The sequence below is a fragment of the Rhododendron vialii genome, chromosome 1a, assembly GCF_030253575.1.
Source record: "Rhododendron vialii isolate Sample 1 chromosome 1a, ASM3025357v1".
NCBI classification, from domain to species: domain Eukaryota; kingdom Viridiplantae; phylum Streptophyta; class Magnoliopsida; order Ericales; family Ericaceae; genus Rhododendron; species Rhododendron vialii.
This window is the reverse complement of record NC_080557.1, coordinates 37346025-37364363: the sequence shown is the minus strand read 5'-3', so window position 1 is coordinate 37364363 and position 18339 is coordinate 37346025. Positions and strand designations below refer to the sequence as shown.

Sequence of the window (18339 nt, the reverse complement as noted above, 5' to 3'; positions counted from 1 at the left end):
GTCCCTTTGAAGATTCAAAACTGCCCCCCGTGGGGCCCCACCTCACAAAGACAAAATCATTAATTACAGATTTTCATAATCCCCAATCTTTAAACGGGCAGTAAAATGGAATTTAACAATAATCAATCAAACCCTCCCATAAAGTCCACAAATCCGGCATTCCCACATTAGCCCGAGGGCAAATCCGTCTTTCCACCTCATTATAAGTATCCATGGTTCGCTTTCCAACACTACTTTAGTGCCGAAGCGAAGACCGCCCCCCAACTCCCTCTCTTTCCTCCCCCCCAACTCCTCTCTCTCTCTCTACCTTTTCTCCGCCGGAGGGACAAAATCGACCGACGAGTACGAACAGTTTTTTTTTCCGGTTAGTTGAAAACGCCGTCGTTTTATCGATGGCGTGAGGGGGAGGGTTTGGAGGATGGGGAAGGTAGGGTTGGGAGTGGCGGCGGGGGTGGCGGTGGCGACGTGCGCGGTGGCGGCGGTGATGGTGGGGAGGAGGGTGAGGCGGCGGAGGCGGTGGAGGAGGGTGGTGGCGGTGCTTGAGGAGTTTGAGGAGGCGTGCGGGACGCACGTGGGGCGGCTGAGGCAGGTGGTGGACGCCATGGCGGTGGAGATGCACGCCGGTCTGGCCTCCGAGGGCGGGAGCAAGCTCAAGATGCTCCTCACCTTCGTCGACGCTCTCCCCAATGGGTATAATAAATATATAGTCCCATATTACGTAAACCTCCTGTATATATATCTATATCGTGCACTCTCCTGTGTTTCTCTGATTCAATTTACGGATTTTTTAGACAAATTTTTAGTTAATTTGAGTGAAAAATTTCATCTGGCGTGAAAAAACCCACTGTGTAAGCTCTAGTTTTCGGGTAAAAGTTGGGTAAAAGCTTTGTTAAGTGGTTAGTGGTACATTTGAAAATTACATAGGATGGTTCTAGAATTTGATCGATAAAAGTGTCTCTTGAGCTTTGCTCCGGCTTCAATTGGACACCTGCAAGTGGGCAGTGCGTAAGCTCATGGACACCTGGTTATAAAAAAGGATAAAATGTCTCTCTTTTGGAAAATTTGGGTAAAACCCATTGAGGAGTTGATTGATGTTATGGGTTTTATTGACTCTGATTAAATTTAGGTCGCAGTTGAGTCAGGCGTGGAGACTAGAGAGATGCTTCTTTTTCTTTTTTCTTTTTTAATCTTGTACGAGTACCATTGGATCAGCTCATTTGTTTGTTTTCTGCCAATTTGTTATTTTTGTGTATATCGTATTAGAATCTTTTTTTTTTTTTTTTTTTCTGATTTCTGATTGCCGTCGAATTGGGATATGTTTTTTAAACTTTTGTGGGATTTCTCCTAACATTCTTCAAACATGTTTTGGTAATGTGAATTTTTTAGCCTGTTTAAGTCTGATTTTTGTTTTGGTTAGTGTCTACTATTCTTTCCATTCTTGTTTCAAGCTGAGATTATCATGGGAGTGCTTCCTTTATGTCTCCTCATCTATCTTGGCTGTCCAAGTTTGATAGTTTTGATTGGTTGGTGCTTTGGATTCCTCTTTGGGTTGTGCCACTGTTTTAGGGGCAGAATTGTTAATATCGTGGTTTCTTCTTTTTTTGTGATACTCGTATAAAAGGGTTTTTTTTTTCTCTGATTGAGAGATTAATAGCTCACTCACAGTTTGTTTTCTCATTTTATGATTTTGAAATTAGTTGTCTACCCTGTTTTTTTGATATTCTGTATGGTGATGGAGCATTCTTATCAAGGATTTATTGGAGAACATTTGTGGGAAACTTTAAGCATCTGGCAAATAGAATTTGTAGTGTTTCTTTTTCCCATTTACCTTATATTCTCGTTTGAAACTGTAAAGCTGGGAATCCTAAGCCTGGGGCTCCCGAAATGGTATCGGCTGGTAACCTTTTATAGGTTTTGTTATATAACGTGTTTATAATGACAAATCATAGCTGGAATAATTGACCCTTGATATGTCAATTCTCTTTTTTTTTCGTATTCCTGTAAATATCTTCTGGTAGATGTGCATATTGTTTTATTTTGTAGTATAATTTTCATGCGTCGAAAAGCAGTTTACAAATGCTTCTGGAATCAAGAAAGATTCACGTTGCCAAACTTAAGGAATTATAGCTGAGATTTGGTTTCTCCGCAGAATGCACAATGGTTTGTCTGTTGTTAGCAAGTACGGATCTCATCACTGAGATAACCGCGGATGGGCAGTGACATTGCAAGAAAGTAAAATGATTTGAGTTCTGGAGTGTCATCATTTATTTTCTTCTTGTTAACAGCAGACATACGAGACTCTTTTGTTGTTTTAAACTTGACATGGACCGTCTTTGACTCCACTGCTGGTTGCCAAGAAATGATTTACTTAACTTTAGTGTTCATAATTGTCATCCTCTTTGTTCCCCCCATTTTCTTTTAGTTATACTTACCTTTGGTTATTACTGAATCTCCTTCAGGAGTGAGAAGGGCACCTATTATGCGCTGGATCTTGGAGGTACTAATTTCAGGGTCTTGCGAGTTCAGCTCGGGGGTAATAGCAGTGATAGGTCTGCTATCCTTAGACATGATGTGGATCGACAAGCTATTCCTCCACATCTAATGACAAGCACAAGCGAGGTGATTGAGTTTGTAACCCATTGTTCTCTTACCCCTGAGCACATTTTTTCAAGTTTTGATCTTTTGATGGAAGTAATATAACTGGAGATGCCATTTTTTCCTCGCAGGATCTCTTTGATTTTATTGCTTCATTGCTAAAGCAGTTTGTGGAAAAGGAAGAAGGATTTTCTGAACTATCAGCAGTCAAAAGTATGGAACTCGGGTTTACATTTTCGTTTCCCGTGAAGCAAATGTCTATCTTGTCAGGCATTCTGATCAAATGGACCAAAGGTTTTGCCATAGAAGACATGGTTAGTTGAATAATGATCCAATAAGATGTGCTCATATTTAATTGTTGTAGGCTGCAATTTATGTAGGAAGCTTTCCTCTTCAGTTGGCAAAACAAGAATTTACATCTCCAGTTGAGCGATATTTGTTCTATGGGTAGCACTCAAACTAATTGAGCCCAACAGGTGGGACTGGGTTGTAGCTGTACTGTATACACAACCTCAGTTAATCTGTTCACATTGTGGTCTTAGTAATCATAAAATTTACTTTTCTCTGAGAGATGGACCATTGCAGAAAAATCTGGGATTGTTTTAATGGTTTATTCAAGAGATTAGTTTGGAGGCTGGAGCTAATATAGCCCAAAAATTGTTCTCTTTTCAGGTAGGAAAAGATGTTTCTGAACCTTTACAGCAAGCAATGTCTAAGATAGGCCTAAATATGCGAGTAGCAGCTTTGGTAAGTACTTTTCAATTTCCTTTAAAGTTGTTTTGCGGTCTGAATGTTCTTTTGCTGAGTGTGAAATAAATATTTTCGTAGCCCTATGCATATGAGTGTCTTTCCCTACCCTGGAGGGACACCTTGCAGATATTCCCCTAAAGGTCTTAGAAGTTAGAACTCCTGCTAAAATGCTCAATTGGTGATACTGCATTCACATTCTTGCTGTTTGTAGAAGATTGGCTGGTAATTTAGTTGTCTACTAATATGTTTGGTGTGTGTATGTTTGCTATTGTTACCTGTTGGAAGATGTGTAGATTTCCTATTACTGAGTTGTTCCAAATCTTTGATATTGAGCTTAATAATTATTGACGGAACCACTACTTGATTGCTTATTATGTTGCTTCAGTTTTTTTTTTGCAGATATTATTGTTTTTGTTCTTTTTTGTATTATTAGGTATTCATAGTTTTAAAAGGTTCATTCAGAAGTGAAAAATATGGGAAATGCATGTTATCCATCTGTGAAATAGGCTGTATATGCACTGTTAGCTTTGACTGCACGGCTGCATGCATGCTTTGAAGCAGTTTGGTATATGATACTAATCTATGACTGCTGACGTGGAGTCAAGATGAAAGTTTGCTACGGAATTTGAGGAAAACACACTATATCGTCAATAGTCCTCAATATGTTTGTTTCTTTTAGTACGTATCATTTTTTTAAGTTTGCTTTCGGCTTTCATCCAACTCTTACCAACCTGGCATGCTTTGGTTTCACTAGCTATATCTTACAAGAGCATTTTTCCTTTTGGTTTTGAGAGTCACCTTCCCTTTTCAAGAGCTCAGGAGGTTGCTAAGTACCTTTTGGATGGAGATTTTTATTTGCATTTCTTGAGAACACTGAGAATACTCACTTGAGTTCCATTTTTCCTCAATCCATAATCCTTTTGAACTCTTCTATCATTTAGACCGTGATAATATTGGTTTGTCCTTCACTTCTTAAAGACCATTTTTGTCCCTCTTTCTATTGTGATTGTACTATGTTTACAATGAAGTTATGATTTTATTTGGATATTCAGGGTTTTTATTCCTTCAACTCTGTGTTAGTTATGCCTAGTCTTTAACTCATATACTACAAGTTCATATGGTCTCATCTTGCATGAATTGGAATTACATGGTCCCAATATTTGTGTGTCGTATGGGTAATAAACATGCATATATGCTTTAAAATGCGCTTATGTGAGTCTGTTACTTGTGACATTTACTAGGAATTTTGGTCTAATTTTGTGTTTAGGTAAATGATACTGTCGGGACATTGGCACTTGCACATTATCATGACGAAGACACAGTTGCTGCAGTGATAATTGGGACGGGTACAAATGCATGCTATTTAGAACGGGCAGATGCTATCATTAAATGTCAAGGCTTGCTTACTACATCAGGATGCATGGTATCTTTTCTTCGGTTTTCCAGTGCCATATCTTATGTGGCTGATGCTGAAATTTGGCAGAAAGATAACTGCTTGTACTTGTGTTTTAAAATTTCGTAATTAGGTAGTTAACATGGAATGGGGGAATTTCTGGTCATCTCATTTGCCAAGAACATCCTACGATGTTGACTTAGATGCCAATAGCCCAAACCCTAATGACCAAGTAAGGCTCAGTTGCTGGTAACGTCTTTTTCTTTCTCCCTCTTTCATCCATCAATCTTGTGAGTAATGCAACTGTAAGGATCTTGATGCAGGGTTTTGAGAAAATGGTATCAGGAATGTATCTTGGTGAGATCGTGAGAAGAGTAATTCTTAGGATGTCGGAGGAGTCGGATAGTTTTGGACCAATATCTTCGAAACTATCAGCACCTTTGAGTTTAAGGTATATACCTTTTTTCCTCCCTCCCTCCCTCTCTCTCTCTCTCTCTCTCTCTCTCTCTCTCTCTCTCTCTCTCTCTCTCTCTCTCGCGCGCGCGCGCGCGCACATGTGTGCGAGCGAGAGACACATGAAAATCAAAGCCTTATGTAGTTTCCATCCTAAATTAGTTATCTTTTTTTAAGGTGTGTAACTTGCAATCTTAACTAATTTTGTTTGTCTTTAATTCGTAGACATGCAATTGGTATTTGGTACACCTTTCCTTACTGGGCGCCCTCTCCGTTGTTTAGCCCGTCGAGTTACTATGTCCAGCACACTCTAAGTGAAGCTTAACCTTAACAATTTGAAATTATGTAATATATGTGGTTGGGGCTTGATCAAATTAAATTCCTTCTTCAACCATTAGATCTCCAGCCTCAAGGGGTCCTCCTGAGCAGTTGGCTGTTATTAGGACATCTAGCAAGTGCGTCTAGGAAAACCGATTTCACTGGAATTTGAAATGATAAGAAAATTATTACTTTCATGTAGACTTCTAGCTATGTTTTCTTTTTTCCTGTTTATAGTGGTGATTGTGTTACCATTTCTAGGATTCTAAAAGCTGAATAATGTTTTCTCATTTGGACTTCTGTAATTTCATAGATGATTTTCTTTCTATTGGTTTAACCTGGCACAACGACACATCTAGGTGCAACTCTCCATGGAATATCAAAGTTATTTTGATTAATTATGAATAAGTGATTTTTATTAGTAACTCTGGTCTAACAGGGGAAAAGAAAAGTATTTACGGTTGGAAGAATATTCAAAGCTTTGATAAATGGAATTAATCATGTATCTGGCAATAAGATGAGGTGAATATGGATGCTTGATTCATGGCTTTCCAGTTAAGGAACTCGTGTCGACACGAATATGTGGAAGCTTATAAGTAAAATGAGACTGCCCAAGTGTAGGGAAACCTAGTGAATCCATTATTTTCCATGTTTGAATGTTAGATTAAATTGAGCGGAAAATTTTTCAAAAAATAATGGTTTATATTTTTACTTTGAAGTTGTGGTCTGCGCGGATAATGTCAGTAGATACGTGGATGGCTTTAAGTTTCGGAGCAGAAGGTAGTCACGGTTTTCAAGATCACTTCTAGTATATACGTGCCATATCATTTTGCCCGTGTACTTCAACCGGAGAGAGAATCGAAAATTAAACTCTTAACTGAGCTCTACTTAATCTTGGGAAGAATAAGTTCAGGTTTATTTCATCTGCTTGAAGGTTTCTGTCTCCTTTCCATAGAGGTTCTGCATGTGCAAGGGCTCTTGGAATGAATACAGATGGTAATCACCATGTTGTGGTTGTGATTGTTGAGGAATTAAGAGAGTTGTAAGGGGAAACATGGTGAAATAAAGCCGATTGACTATTAGTTTCTGGATCGTGAACACCCCCTAGATTTTGGACAACTTGACATCTCTCTCTCTCTCTCTCTCTCTCTCTCTCTCTCTCTCTCTCTCTCTCGAGTAGGAAAAGGAAAAAGAACAACTTGATATGCACTGTCAGTATCAACTTCTTTTGCATAACTTAATGCCCTGCTATCAGCTAAGGGTGCCCTGGCAAAGGCTGTCCCACTGAACTTAATGCCCTGCTTTAGTACAAACTCCATACCACTGACCCCTCTAAAATGTCAGGACTCCATTGATGGCTGCTATGCATGAGGATGACTCCCCCGACTTGAGGGAAGTAGCCAGAATTTTGAATGACGATCTTGAGGTATATCGGTTTGCATCACTTCCGAATTTGGCTGCCATCATTGAATTGCTCGATTTTCTTATATTTTCTATTTGGTGTTCTTTTACCCTTTAAATTTCAGATCCCTGATGTCCCTCTAAAAGTTCGGAAGCTCATTGTAAAGGTATGCGATGTGGTGACCCGCAGGGCTGCCCGATTGGCAGCTGCTGGCATTGTGGGCATCTTGAAAAAGATCGGACGGGACGGAAGTGGTGGCGTCACGAGCGGAAGAACAAAAGGCCTTAGCAAGGTAAGAAGAACGGTTGTGGCGGTTGAGGGAGGATTGTACACTAATTACTCCATGTTCAGAGAATACTTGAATGAAGCCGTGACTGAAATCTTAGGGGAAGAAATTTCACCCCATGTCATTCTTAAAGATACAGAAGATGGATCGGGCATCGGAGCGGCCCTCCTGGCGGCAGCTTATTCGTCTCCCAATGTGGATACCGTACAGTTGCTATAGATACATATATTTATAATTATATATGTATAGCTCCTGTAAATTGTAGAATTTGTTTTCGATTATAGTTATATATGAGAAAGGAAAGGGTTGTGTATATGTGTCATGTATGGAAAGGTGGTTCTTGTTTGTTTAACAAGTTTCCTCTCTTATTTATGAAGGTTTAATTCATTTGTTGAACTGTTGTTGTATTGTGATTTTGAGAGTATTTTTTTGGTTATGTCTTTTACTTTACAATACCAACTCCATTACGCACTTGGAATACAAGCTCCATTATGCAGTTTGTAAGGGACTTCTAGAGACTAGACATAACCCATCTTTTTGCAATGAAGCTATTTTAGCCGTTTCTATTGGAGTAAGAAAATAACATATAGAAGAAAACATGTGGTTAAAGGTTATCTCTCTCTCCTCATGTATAGCGAGAACCCTGCATTGATCCTCTTGTGTTTGTGTGATCCTCATGTGTTTGTGTGTCATGTAACAATATATTGACCTAAGTTTAAAAAAAAGAAAAACCATATATTGACTTCTATACAGCTAAAAATTCCACAAACACAGCAAGTAAAATCCAAATCTAGGATAAACAAACTCTAGGGCTGTGTCCATGTTTGTTTTAGGATTTGGTTTTTGGATTTTGGGTAATGAGTATAGAGAGAAATGAGAGTAATGATTGAGAGAATTTATTAGGGACCGTGTACAGAGAGAGTCCAAGATCGCAAAACAAACGGGGTAATTTGAACCATATCGAGGATTAATTTTAAGCTGCTGAGATTTGGAGATTCGTTTGAGATGGTGAAAGGATATATACTTACCCAAAGGTTTAGTAAAAATGTCAGCAATTTGATCCGATGACCTGATATAATAGGGAGAAATCAACTTGGATTGGGTTTTCTCGTGGACGAAATGACAATGAAGTTTTTTGGTTTTGTATGGTACTCATGAGACACGATTCTTAGCACTTTGAGTTGTTGCTTGGTTATCACATTAGAGAATTTATGGTGATGAATGAGGGATACCGAGATCACTCGAAAGGTATGTCAACCATCGAAGTTTGGATGTGACGTTGCCATAGCACGATACTCTGTTTCAGCAAAGGAGCGAGACCCAATAGTTAGCTTCTTCGTTTCCCATGAAATAAAGGTTAGAACCAAGTAGAATGCAAACACGGTACACAACGTGTCATAAGGTCACCTATCCAACCAGAATCACAGAAACCACTCTAGGTGAGTGAAGTAGATGAAGAAAGCAATATGGCTTTCCCAGGTGTACCTTTGAGATACCGGTACATAAATGGCTTCAACCATTTGGGCAGTACTGCGAGGGTCGCGCAGAACCTGGCTTAGAATGTATGCGGAATAAGCATTATCGGGTCGAGTAACCGTGAGGTATATGAGACGTTCTACGAGTAGATGACTTGCAGAAGGGTCAGATGAAGATTTACCATCATTAGAAGCCAAATGAAGGTGGTGTTGCATGGGACAAGTAGAGGGCTTAGCGCCAAGTATCCTGCATCTTTAAGAAAGTCCAATGTATACCTGTCTTGACACAAGATACCTTGGTGATGATTGTAACCTCAATACCAAGGAGATATTTCAACTGCCAAGGTCTTTGATGAAAAGATTCTCAGCAAGAAATTGTTTCAATCCCTGATCTGCGGAATGGTTGAATATCGCTTGCGGAGCACTTGAACAAACTCCATTGCACGATGCTGTCGTCGTTGAATTGCACTTGGCTTTTCATGGCCACATGTGCTACATGGTTTCACCATTATAAGCGCGTTCAGCTCATCCCATAACGCCTTCATCTTTGTGAAATAAGTAGAAACAAATGCATCTTCTTGTTTCAGAGTTGCGATGCACTATTTGAGTTGATTGATTTTTGGCGCATTTGTCTGTGTGAAACGATCACTCAGGTCTAGCTAGCCTCATCTGTCTGGCAGTATCAGCATATAAATATTTGCATGGACTTCAACCTTTTGTAGGCTTTAAGGATCCAAGAACTTACCAAATCGTTGCAGTCATTGTTTCCTAAGCGCGACAATTTGTTTTTGCCTACTTTTCCATTTCACACGGGGGAAATAAGATAGAAGAAAAATCAATCTTCGTCGATCAAGCCTAAATTCCGATAAAAAAAAAAAATCAAGCCGAAATCAATCCTTCATATTTGCAAATCATTTCTAGAGTTTCTATTGTAGATTTTGATTTTATTAGTTGCGCTCTATGTAGCACCGAAATGGACACGTGACATGACATTGACACTCCGACACGCGAATTTTAAAAAATGGAGGACACGACACGTTAGGGGACACGTTTTAAAAAGCATATATGTTAGAGATTTTCAAAATAAAAGAGTCATCGGTTTTGGTTTTGTAAATTTCCTTTGTTTCCTTAGAATGCTTGTTTTCCTCTTTGTGAGCTTTGTCCCACATTGGTTAGCTGAGAGATGTTGGAGTGGTATATATTAGGAAACATTCCTAATGTAAGTAACTAATGATCTAGTGTGGTGCAGCCCTTTGGTACCGGCAGAGCTGGTACACACGCACGCGCGCGCGTGGGCTGTGGTGCATTGTGCTTTAGCAGCGCACTTAGCACGTCAGCGCTAGGCGCCATTTCTTATTGCGTGTTGGCAGTAAGGTGGCGCTGACGAGGATGCGCTGACGAGGATGCCGCGTGTCACACGCGTGGCAGGTGAGTCACACGGGGTGGTTCCGATCGGGTGCAACTCGTGCGTACGGGTGCGCTGGTCCGTGGAGTTGCGATCGCAGCCGTCGGCCGCGAATGGGCTCGATCCAACGGATTGGATCAAATCCGATTGGGTGTGAGTGAAACAGCACACCAGTTCGGTGTGACTGATCGATTTGGACCATAGGATCTGATCCAACGGTCAGATTAGATCGGGTGCATACCCATTCTCAATGGGTGCGTAGTGGCCTATAAATAGACCACTACTTAGCAGAATCCAGTGCTCATAGATTCACACAAAAAATCCAAAATTCCACATCTCTCTATATACTTCCTAGCATTCATTCTGCATTCTATTTTGCTGCAGAAAACAGAACGCAGTGGTTCTCGGTTCTCATTTCCGTTTAGCAGGTATTTTGTCCGTTTCGTTTGTGCAAACGCAAACAGAAAGAACTTCGAGTTCGGGCTTCGATTTATCTTGAAGGCAGATTTGCTGTAACCCTTTGCATACCATCTGGTGGGGGCAAATACTGTCTTTAGGAAAGCAACATAGTCGTGACTCGGAGCGTATTTCAGCATTTGTGGAGGTTTCGCCAACATTTCAGAATTTGCAGCAGACAATTTTTCCAACAATATATGTATACTATCACATGAAGAGAAAAAGTAAAACAATTAAGGTTCTAATTGTAAATATGCAACACCACATATACGTTACAATATAACCATCCTCATATCATTCATAAAAGTATTTCGACTAAAAGCATTCGATCATTTGTGTGCCTTTTTAACCAAATAATCCATCATCCATCACCCAAAAAATATAACTTCCCCAAGTTTTAATTAGATCCTATTATTTCTTTTATCAACCCCGACTTATTTTCCAAGTGTCCCGGAGTGTCCAAATGGAAAACATTGATAAAAAACTAGGACACTTGGAAATGAGTGTCGGAAACGTGTCCAGAGAGTGTCGGTGTCCGACACCTGTACGTGATCTCTGACAAAGTGTTCGTGCTACATAGGTTGCGCTTGTGGGATTTGTTAGCAATATAGAAAGGGTAAATTTGTTCAAACATTATATATACAGGGTCATCTCAATAAACGAAGATGAAAACATTTAACCAATTCCATATTTCTTTCATGTTATTTTCTTGACATGGTATTGGAGTAGTGAAAGATTTGTCTCTCGACAAAAAGGGCAAATAATGTGGACAAAGAAGTTCTCAACACTGAAGATCAAGGATCAAATGATGATCCCTTCTTCATCATCATTTTGATGATCCCACAGCCGTCCTTGTCTATCTGCCTCTCACAGGAGACAATTACAGAACATAGCTTCGTGCCATGACAATGGCTCCGCGCGTCAAGAACATGCCTGAGTTTGTTGGTGGCACAATCGACGCACCAGCGGATGCAAATTAATGGAGGCACATTTCAAATAGTATACATTAACCTCAAACAACTGAGGTCTCAAGATCGACAAGTGGGACGATGGGGCAACCTGAATAACCACGTTTGGCCCTTGGATTTTCAAACATTTGTGCTTTGAGAGTTGCCATATTTGATTGATGCATTAGCTTCAAGCTTAACGAGTGTGCTCTCTGGCGTATACTTTCTTTGTTTGTCTTTTGAAATAAGCTTTTTATGAAATGGTCACTCTCGAGCTTTTTCACCGAAATGTTTTGGACAATAATTGCTAATTGAGTTTCATTCGCAAAAATCCAATCCAATCCACTCCAATCAATACTACAGATTCAAGGATTTTGCTTTCTGACAACTTGTAAGAACTAAATTAGCAGTCCCATTTACGCACAACGATAGGTAAAACACACACAAAGGAGTGATCAGCACATCTAACCTTTTCCTCCATTTGAAAAAAACCCCAAACAAATCAACACATGAATTGTTTCAAACTCTCTTTTCTGTGACAAGAAAAATTCAAGAAAATTAATGGAACATGTGAAACAATCTCTGTTGAACCTTTCTTTCCTCACAGAAGAAAGAAGGAAATTGAGTGCCTAACTTCCAAGCCCCTTTAACATCTCTAGAGCTAGGCAACAGGCTTGTATAACTTCTCCACCATCTTCCTGTATTCTGCAAAATACCCAAGAAATATAAATTCAATTCAGAGGAGAAAGAAAGTGGACAGGAAGAAAAACACCCAAACAACAACAATTTCTAACCTTCCTGGTTGCCCCAAAGCGACGCTGCTTGAGTGTTTAGAGGTGAGGCTGTGTTTGGTTCTGGATGTTCAACATGGGCAAAAAGAAAAGTAATAAGTGAGATCAAAGTATATCGCAAAAATCAATAAATGGATATTCTCTAAACTAGCTTAGTTGAATTTCTAAATTACCTCCAAGCAGACTCTGGATAGAAATCAGTATGGTCCTCACATCGTACGCCGATGACCACTTATCCTAAAAGAATCAGATGAAAGAATATCAGAAAAGCAAAAAACAATACTCAAATGGGTACTCTTAGTAGCTAAAAAATTGTGAAAGTTGTATGCTAGTTTGTCGCATGACCGGCGAAATTGAAGGCTAAATCAGATCAAAGATACACCAAGATAGTCTTGTTGATATAGTTCACCTGAAGAATGTCGAGGCATATGTTTCCAAAAACATCGACATTGGGGTGGAAGCAGGAAGTCTCGAACTTGACCTTCGGGGACTTGAATGGGTAATCATTGGGAAAAGATAGGGATAGCTTGTACTCTGTCCCTTCAAAGACTGTGTCTTTGCTACCAGAGATGGTCCCTTTCCAGTTGAATAGGTTATCTTCCTCAGGGAATGCAGATATCCCAGAATCACCACTCATCTTTACAATTCACAAAAAAAGAGAAAAGATTTATTAGAGAACACTATTGGTTCTATGTCACTATGCTCAAAATGATTCAAATCTACGTAGTATGTGGTATGCTCAGTGCTCACCATTAATGCCATCAGTTCAGATTGCAACCTGTTTAATGAAGTCAAAAACACAAAAGAAAGATGATTAATAATTTACTCGCAATGGAAAACTACGATTAAAAATAACGTTGTACTTTACGTAACGTACTACTAATAAGAAAGTTTTATTTTTTTGGTGACCGAATGTTTGGGCCAATTTGCATGCACAGATTTATGTACCCAATTTCGGACACCACGTGAGCCCCTCATTAGTTTGTATGGTACTTGTGAATCGGATGGTTCCAGATACAAAATGCATCAAATGCAAGGCGACCCCAATCAAGATAGAAGGAAACCCAAATCAAGAAGCAAACACAAAACCCGACTCGAGAAGCGAAAGTAAAGAGAACCCATTAATTGCAGGATCAACTGGACCGTGTAAGAAGCAAATAATCTAACACACGGCAACCAATCAAGATAGATAACAAAAAGAAAGGCCAATCAAACATACAACCCAGATCGGAAAAACAAAACTTCCAAAACCCCAAACAAGAACACCCAATGAAAACCCGCGGGATCTATATGTGGATATGTGGGTGTACGTATATATACACGTTATACATACCTCTTGCGAACGGACTGTGTATCGACGGTCTTCGCCGTGGGGAGTGGTTGCTTGGAGGAAGCGATCGGGGGAGCGGTCACGGGCGTGTTGCTGTCTTGCCTGTTGATTGTAGTCATGGTTTTCGTGTGTCTCTCCCCCTCTGCAGATTTACCAGTGACTATAATTCGGGGAGAGAGAGAGAGAGAGAGAGAGAGAGAGAGAGAGAGAGAGAGAGATGTGTTTAGAGAAGAAGAGAGCGGTGAGTTGGATCTCTTCTTCCCGTTGAGAGAAAGAAACGTAGACGGGAGAAAGTGTGAGGGGGGTTTGAATTGATTTGGAATAACGTTATAAAAGGGGTTTCTGTCTTCGGAATTCCACCCACTTTTTTGAACGTTACACTCACGGCGTACATGTTTTTTTTTTTTTGTCTTTCTTGCAACGGCTAGTTTCCATTTCCCTTTTTTTGAAAGATGGGCATGGACTTTTAAAGTGGTCGAAAATTTTGGGTTCCAGTGTATCGGTTGGCGATCTGGACCGTCCAAACATATTTTGGAAGGTTTGGATTTTAAAAAGAGAAAAAAAGAAGAGAGAATAGTGGGGTATGAGGAGAGAAAAAGAACAAATTTAAATAATTGAATCACTGCTTGGGCGGTCTAAATTGCCTTCACATTAACACTTTATTTTACAACCCGCTTCAGCCATGGGATCGAACATTTGGACTTCTAATGATGTAGACCCCAAATCCTTTACTAATATTTGCTTTCACTTTAGTATGGAATTTTTTTTATGATATGGAATTTTTTTTATGATATACAAATTATTTGTTAACGTATACTTATAAAGTCATTTTAGTGGTAAGTATTTCACATTGAGTGATAAATATTCCAGATATATAATACTTATCACTGAATGTGAAATACTTACTACTAAATTAACTTCTTTTTTTTTTTGATAGTATGGGCATAACAAGCCCATCGAATTGTGAGTCAGGACCATCAACACCTAGGGGCCGGGACTCTGTATTATTACCAATTCAATCCAGAGTCCCTTCCTTCGGCGCAATGACAAAAGTGTCCATGGCTTTCTCATGCAAAGTGCACACAAAATTACTCAGGGAGCAAACCCTAGCTCTCCCACATTCACGTTAATCATGTGCCGGTGCCGATGGTCAACATTTCATCTTTTTCAAAGCCAAATTACAGGAGACCAAACTCGAAGTCTTTTTTTGTTGTTGTTGTTGTTGAGCAGAGCAGGCATTGAGCTAAAACTTGAGTTGCGGCCGCTTTAGGTTTCCAAAAAATTCTTGAATTTCAAGGGCTCCTCATACTTTTTTTACCTTTTAATAATAGTCCGATAAAAGGGCGCCATCTTTTATTTTTACTTTAAACTCCTAAAAAGTCAGAACCGGCTCTGTTGATGAGAGACATAGATATTCTAGATACCCCATTATGAATCGCCCAAAGTCTTCCTACTTCTCCTTTGTTTTAAGGGAGACTTGGCCAAAAATTCCTCATATTTATATTTTTTGAGCTCAAGGACAAGCATCTTTTGCAATCAAATATAAGGATAAATTTGCCTATGAAAGTGCCTAAAACTCTAGGGTACGCTATAAAAGTGCCTAAAACCCTGGTACCATATATATGGAAGTGCTTAAAATTCTATAGTACCCTATGAAAGTACCAAAACTACTAAAATCTTGTAATAGGAAAATGCACCATAAAATCCTATAAAAATGCCTAAACATGTTTTGGCTTTTCAGCTAAAAAACTCAAAAAGTTGAAGGACCTCAACTAAAAATTATTTTGCTTACGTCTTGCCTTAAATAGAAACTATTTTACTATCCTTATGACTAATTTTTCCTAAACGTTATCTTGACCTGCTATGGATTCATTTCGGATGCAAAGTCATTTTCCCCCAGCTTTGAAGACCCTATTCATGGTTGTCTTTGTTGGCACGAGGGTTTTTTTTTTCCTTCGATAGGAGAGATTATTTATATTATGTATGATTGTCTTTGTTGGCCTGAGGGGTTTTTTTTTCCTTCCATAGAAGAGATTATTTACATTATGTATGAACTACATAATACCAATCCAGGAAACTACATCAACTGTGAGAGTTCACGAGATAATCAAGTCCAACAATTCAACCAATACAATACATAAGCCCATCTAAGAGAAGAACACCCTATTTTAAAGAAAGGAAATGCCCCATCCGGTTTAAGGCATCCATGCCCCCATTTTCCCTCAACCGTTGGATCTTCCTATTTTTATCTCAACACAATTGGTTGAATCCCTCTGATAGTAGGTGTGGCCATACAGTGTGGTAAGTGTGACCATACATTATAGTAAGTGTGATCGTAGTAAATGGTATGTAAAATCAGTTTGTGTTGCAAGTAAAATTACTATATTTTGAAAAAAATTCATAAAACCATCTCGTTTGTGAATAATTTTGATCTAGTGACTGAGATTTACCCGTTATTCAATCTAAAGATCTACATTTATATATGGGGCATCATGCCCCGTTACCACTCAGGCATGGAAGAAAAATTCCTGGTTATATGCCCTTCCAAACCTTTGATCTAATGTATCCTAACATTCCTGTCCTTCTATAGCCTTATTATACTTCAGACTCACAACTATGGTTTGAATTGTCAAAGCCTGTAAATTCTCTGATCACCTCATTGGCAGATTAAATACCAACATTTTTGTTCCTCAGGTGGACAAGCATGGAGATTGGGAAAATTTTGAAATCCAAGCTATAATTTCCTAATTAGGGTAATCTCACTTTTATTTTTTATATACTACCCAACTTTATTTTTTTGTGTCATTCATTTATTATTTTCTGTATCTATTTTGTACCTCACCTTTCTTAATTACGGGTCCAGTCAATAAAATTTGTCCAAATAAAGAATGGAATCCAATTGTTTGGCTAGTCAAATTTGAGGACTGAAAATAACTACAAAAGTTGCTGCATCTGGGACAAATTTTATTTTGATGCTGAGTTTTTATTCCAAGTAATCAATAATATTTGTCCAAATAAAGAATGGAACCCATCTAGCATGACTCGGCTTAATATTTTAATATTTTTTTATTTGAATAGTAAATATTAATATTTTTTATTCCACTGTTCACTGCTACAGTGACTTGGCTTAATATTTTTTTAATACTTTATTTGGTTCTATGACTCTCTTAGGGGTCATATATGAAAGTCCTAGGGACAAATATAAATTATGACCTTTTAGGATAAAATGATAAGAAAAATAAAATCTTCGCATCGGTTCAATCTGATTGAAAATTGGAGAACTTAATTTTTTTTAGACTATTTATATACAGTAATAAATAACAAGTGAACAATTGCTCGGAATGAGATAGTTTTGGTGCTTTTTTTAGAATAGAGAAATAATTTAATGGAATAATTTTAATATAAAGAGTCTGATGCAGTAGAATTTTTAAAAGTGAATAGCTAAAGTAATAAAGTACTAACTTTTTAAGGTGTAAATTGATCCGAAATGTAGAGAGCCTGGTGCGGATGCTCTCAATGGACTAGACTTTGGCTAGTCAAATTTGAGAACTGAAAATAAGTGTAAGTTGCTGCATCTATGACACATTTTATCTTGATGCGGAGTTTTTATTCTAAAGTAAGTTAGATGGTAAAGTTTTGGATGGTTTCATGTGTTTGAAACTTCATTCACAACACGTGATCATGTCTATATCTGGATTGATACTGTCGATAAGTTTAAATCTAGCGATAGTTAAAAGTAGGAAAATTCTAAAATCAGCTTAATGGGCTGACGATAATATGTGTGTAAATGTGTATTAAATGGTGTATAAAGTACACAGGAATACGTGTTTTTCTTGTCTTCTAGTGTATTTATCGTCAGCCCAGTAGGCTAACAATAGCAAGACCGAAAGTAAAAAGTTGGAATATAAAGGGGGATGAAAAACAGTTGAAAGCATAAGATAACTCAATTTATACAAGGACAATAGGAGAGTGGATTTTGCCAAAAAAAAATTCTAAAGCACAACATAGCATAATTTTATGGAAAATCCTATATGTACCGACCAAAAAGGGTAGGGAAACCATACCGATGGCCGCGCGCGGCCGTCTCCGGCCACCGGACGGCCGATCCGAGCCGTCCAAAAATTTTTTAAAAAAAAACCGAGGGGCCCAACACGGGAATCAACGGCATCCGATGTGTGTAGGGTGCTTGATCTAGACATCCTATTTTTCGTGTATATATGTATATAAATAGGGTGTCTAGATCAAACACCCTACACACATCGGATGCCGTTGATTCCCCCATTAGGCCCCTCGGTTTTTTTTTTTTTAAATTTTTGGACGGCTTGGATCTGCTGTCTAGTGGCCGGAGACGGCCGCGCGCGGCCGTCGGTATACTGTCGGTATGTAAATATCGGTGCAAATAGCACCACTCTAATTTTATATGAGCATTGTTTTTCTTTTCTTTTTCCTACATTTTTTTTTTTATAGTTTAAAAGTCAAGTTATAAGTATCAAAGGCCGACTAATCTGATAAGCTTATTCAAACAATCCATAGACCTTTTGATTAAAATGGAAAAAACAACCCCCATAGACCTCCCTTGGTAGACTGATAAAAGGGTTCATATTTATAGAGATTCTGATTTTGAGAACCAAAAACTATTCATCTATAACTAATCTTTGGATTTCAACTAAAGGAAGAAAGTGAGATATGAAATTAGGACCTCTACTGTTATAATTAGTGTCTGACCACAGAGGCTACC

At 38.7% G+C, this 18339-nt stretch overlaps 2 protein-coding genes across 2 annotated transcripts; one reads left to right on the top strand and one right to left on the bottom strand.

Annotated features, from left to right (window-relative positions):
- The first annotated feature begins 237 nt into the window (after nucleotides 1-237).
- On the top strand, nucleotides 238-7593 carry LOC131298162 (hexokinase-3-like). Its single transcript, XM_058323527.1, has 9 exons — nucleotides 238-690; nucleotides 2460-2619; nucleotides 2727-2909; nucleotides 3268-3342; nucleotides 4613-4768; nucleotides 4872-4970; nucleotides 5062-5189; nucleotides 6854-6935; nucleotides 7036-7593. Exons 1-9 carry the CDS (start codon nucleotides 419-421, stop codon nucleotides 7414-7416), a joined length of 1536 nt encoding a protein of 511 aa, XP_058179510.1. The 5' UTR covers nucleotides 238-418; the 3' UTR covers nucleotides 7417-7593.
- Nucleotides 7594-11784: 4191 nt separating this feature from the next.
- LOC131298327 (ubiquitin-conjugating enzyme E2 20-like) lies at nucleotides 11785-14035 on the bottom strand. Its single transcript, XM_058323760.1, has 6 exons — nucleotides 13605-14035; nucleotides 13022-13049; nucleotides 12681-12908; nucleotides 12445-12508; nucleotides 12275-12334; nucleotides 11785-12185 (listed from the first exon to the last, which is right to left on the bottom strand). The coding sequence occupies exons 1-6, from the start codon at nucleotides 13718-13720 to the stop codon at nucleotides 12142-12144; spliced, it is 540 nt and encodes a 179-aa protein (XP_058179743.1). The 5' UTR covers nucleotides 13721-14035; the 3' UTR covers nucleotides 11785-12141.
- Between the last annotated feature and the right edge of the window lie 4304 nt (nucleotides 14036-18339).

Bases quoted from the DNA above. Each gene is read 5' to 3' on its own strand.
- LOC131298162 (XM_058323527.1), top strand. From the start codon at position 419: ATGGGGAAGGTAGGGTTGGGAGTGGCGGCGGGGGTGGCGGTGGCGACG. The intron at 691-2,459 runs GTATAATAAATA...AATCTCCTTCAG, and splicing joins GTCGACGCTCTCCCCAATGG to GAGTGAGAAGGGCACCTATT. The intron at 3,343-4,612 runs GTAAGTACTTTT...TTTTGTGTTTAG, and splicing joins ATATGCGAGTAGCAGCTTTG to GTAAATGATACTGTCGGGAC.
- LOC131298327 (XM_058323760.1), bottom strand. From the start codon at position 13,720: ATGACTACAATCAACAGGCAAGACAGCAACACGCCCGTGACCGCTCCC. The intron at 12,509-12,680 runs GTGAACTATATC...TGATTCTTTTAG, and splicing joins TATGCCTCGACATTCTTCAG to GATAAGTGGTCATCGGCGTA. The intron at 12,335-12,444 runs GTAATTTAGAAA...TTGAACATCCAG, and splicing joins TATCCAGAGTCTGCTTGGAG to AACCAAACACAGCCTCACCT.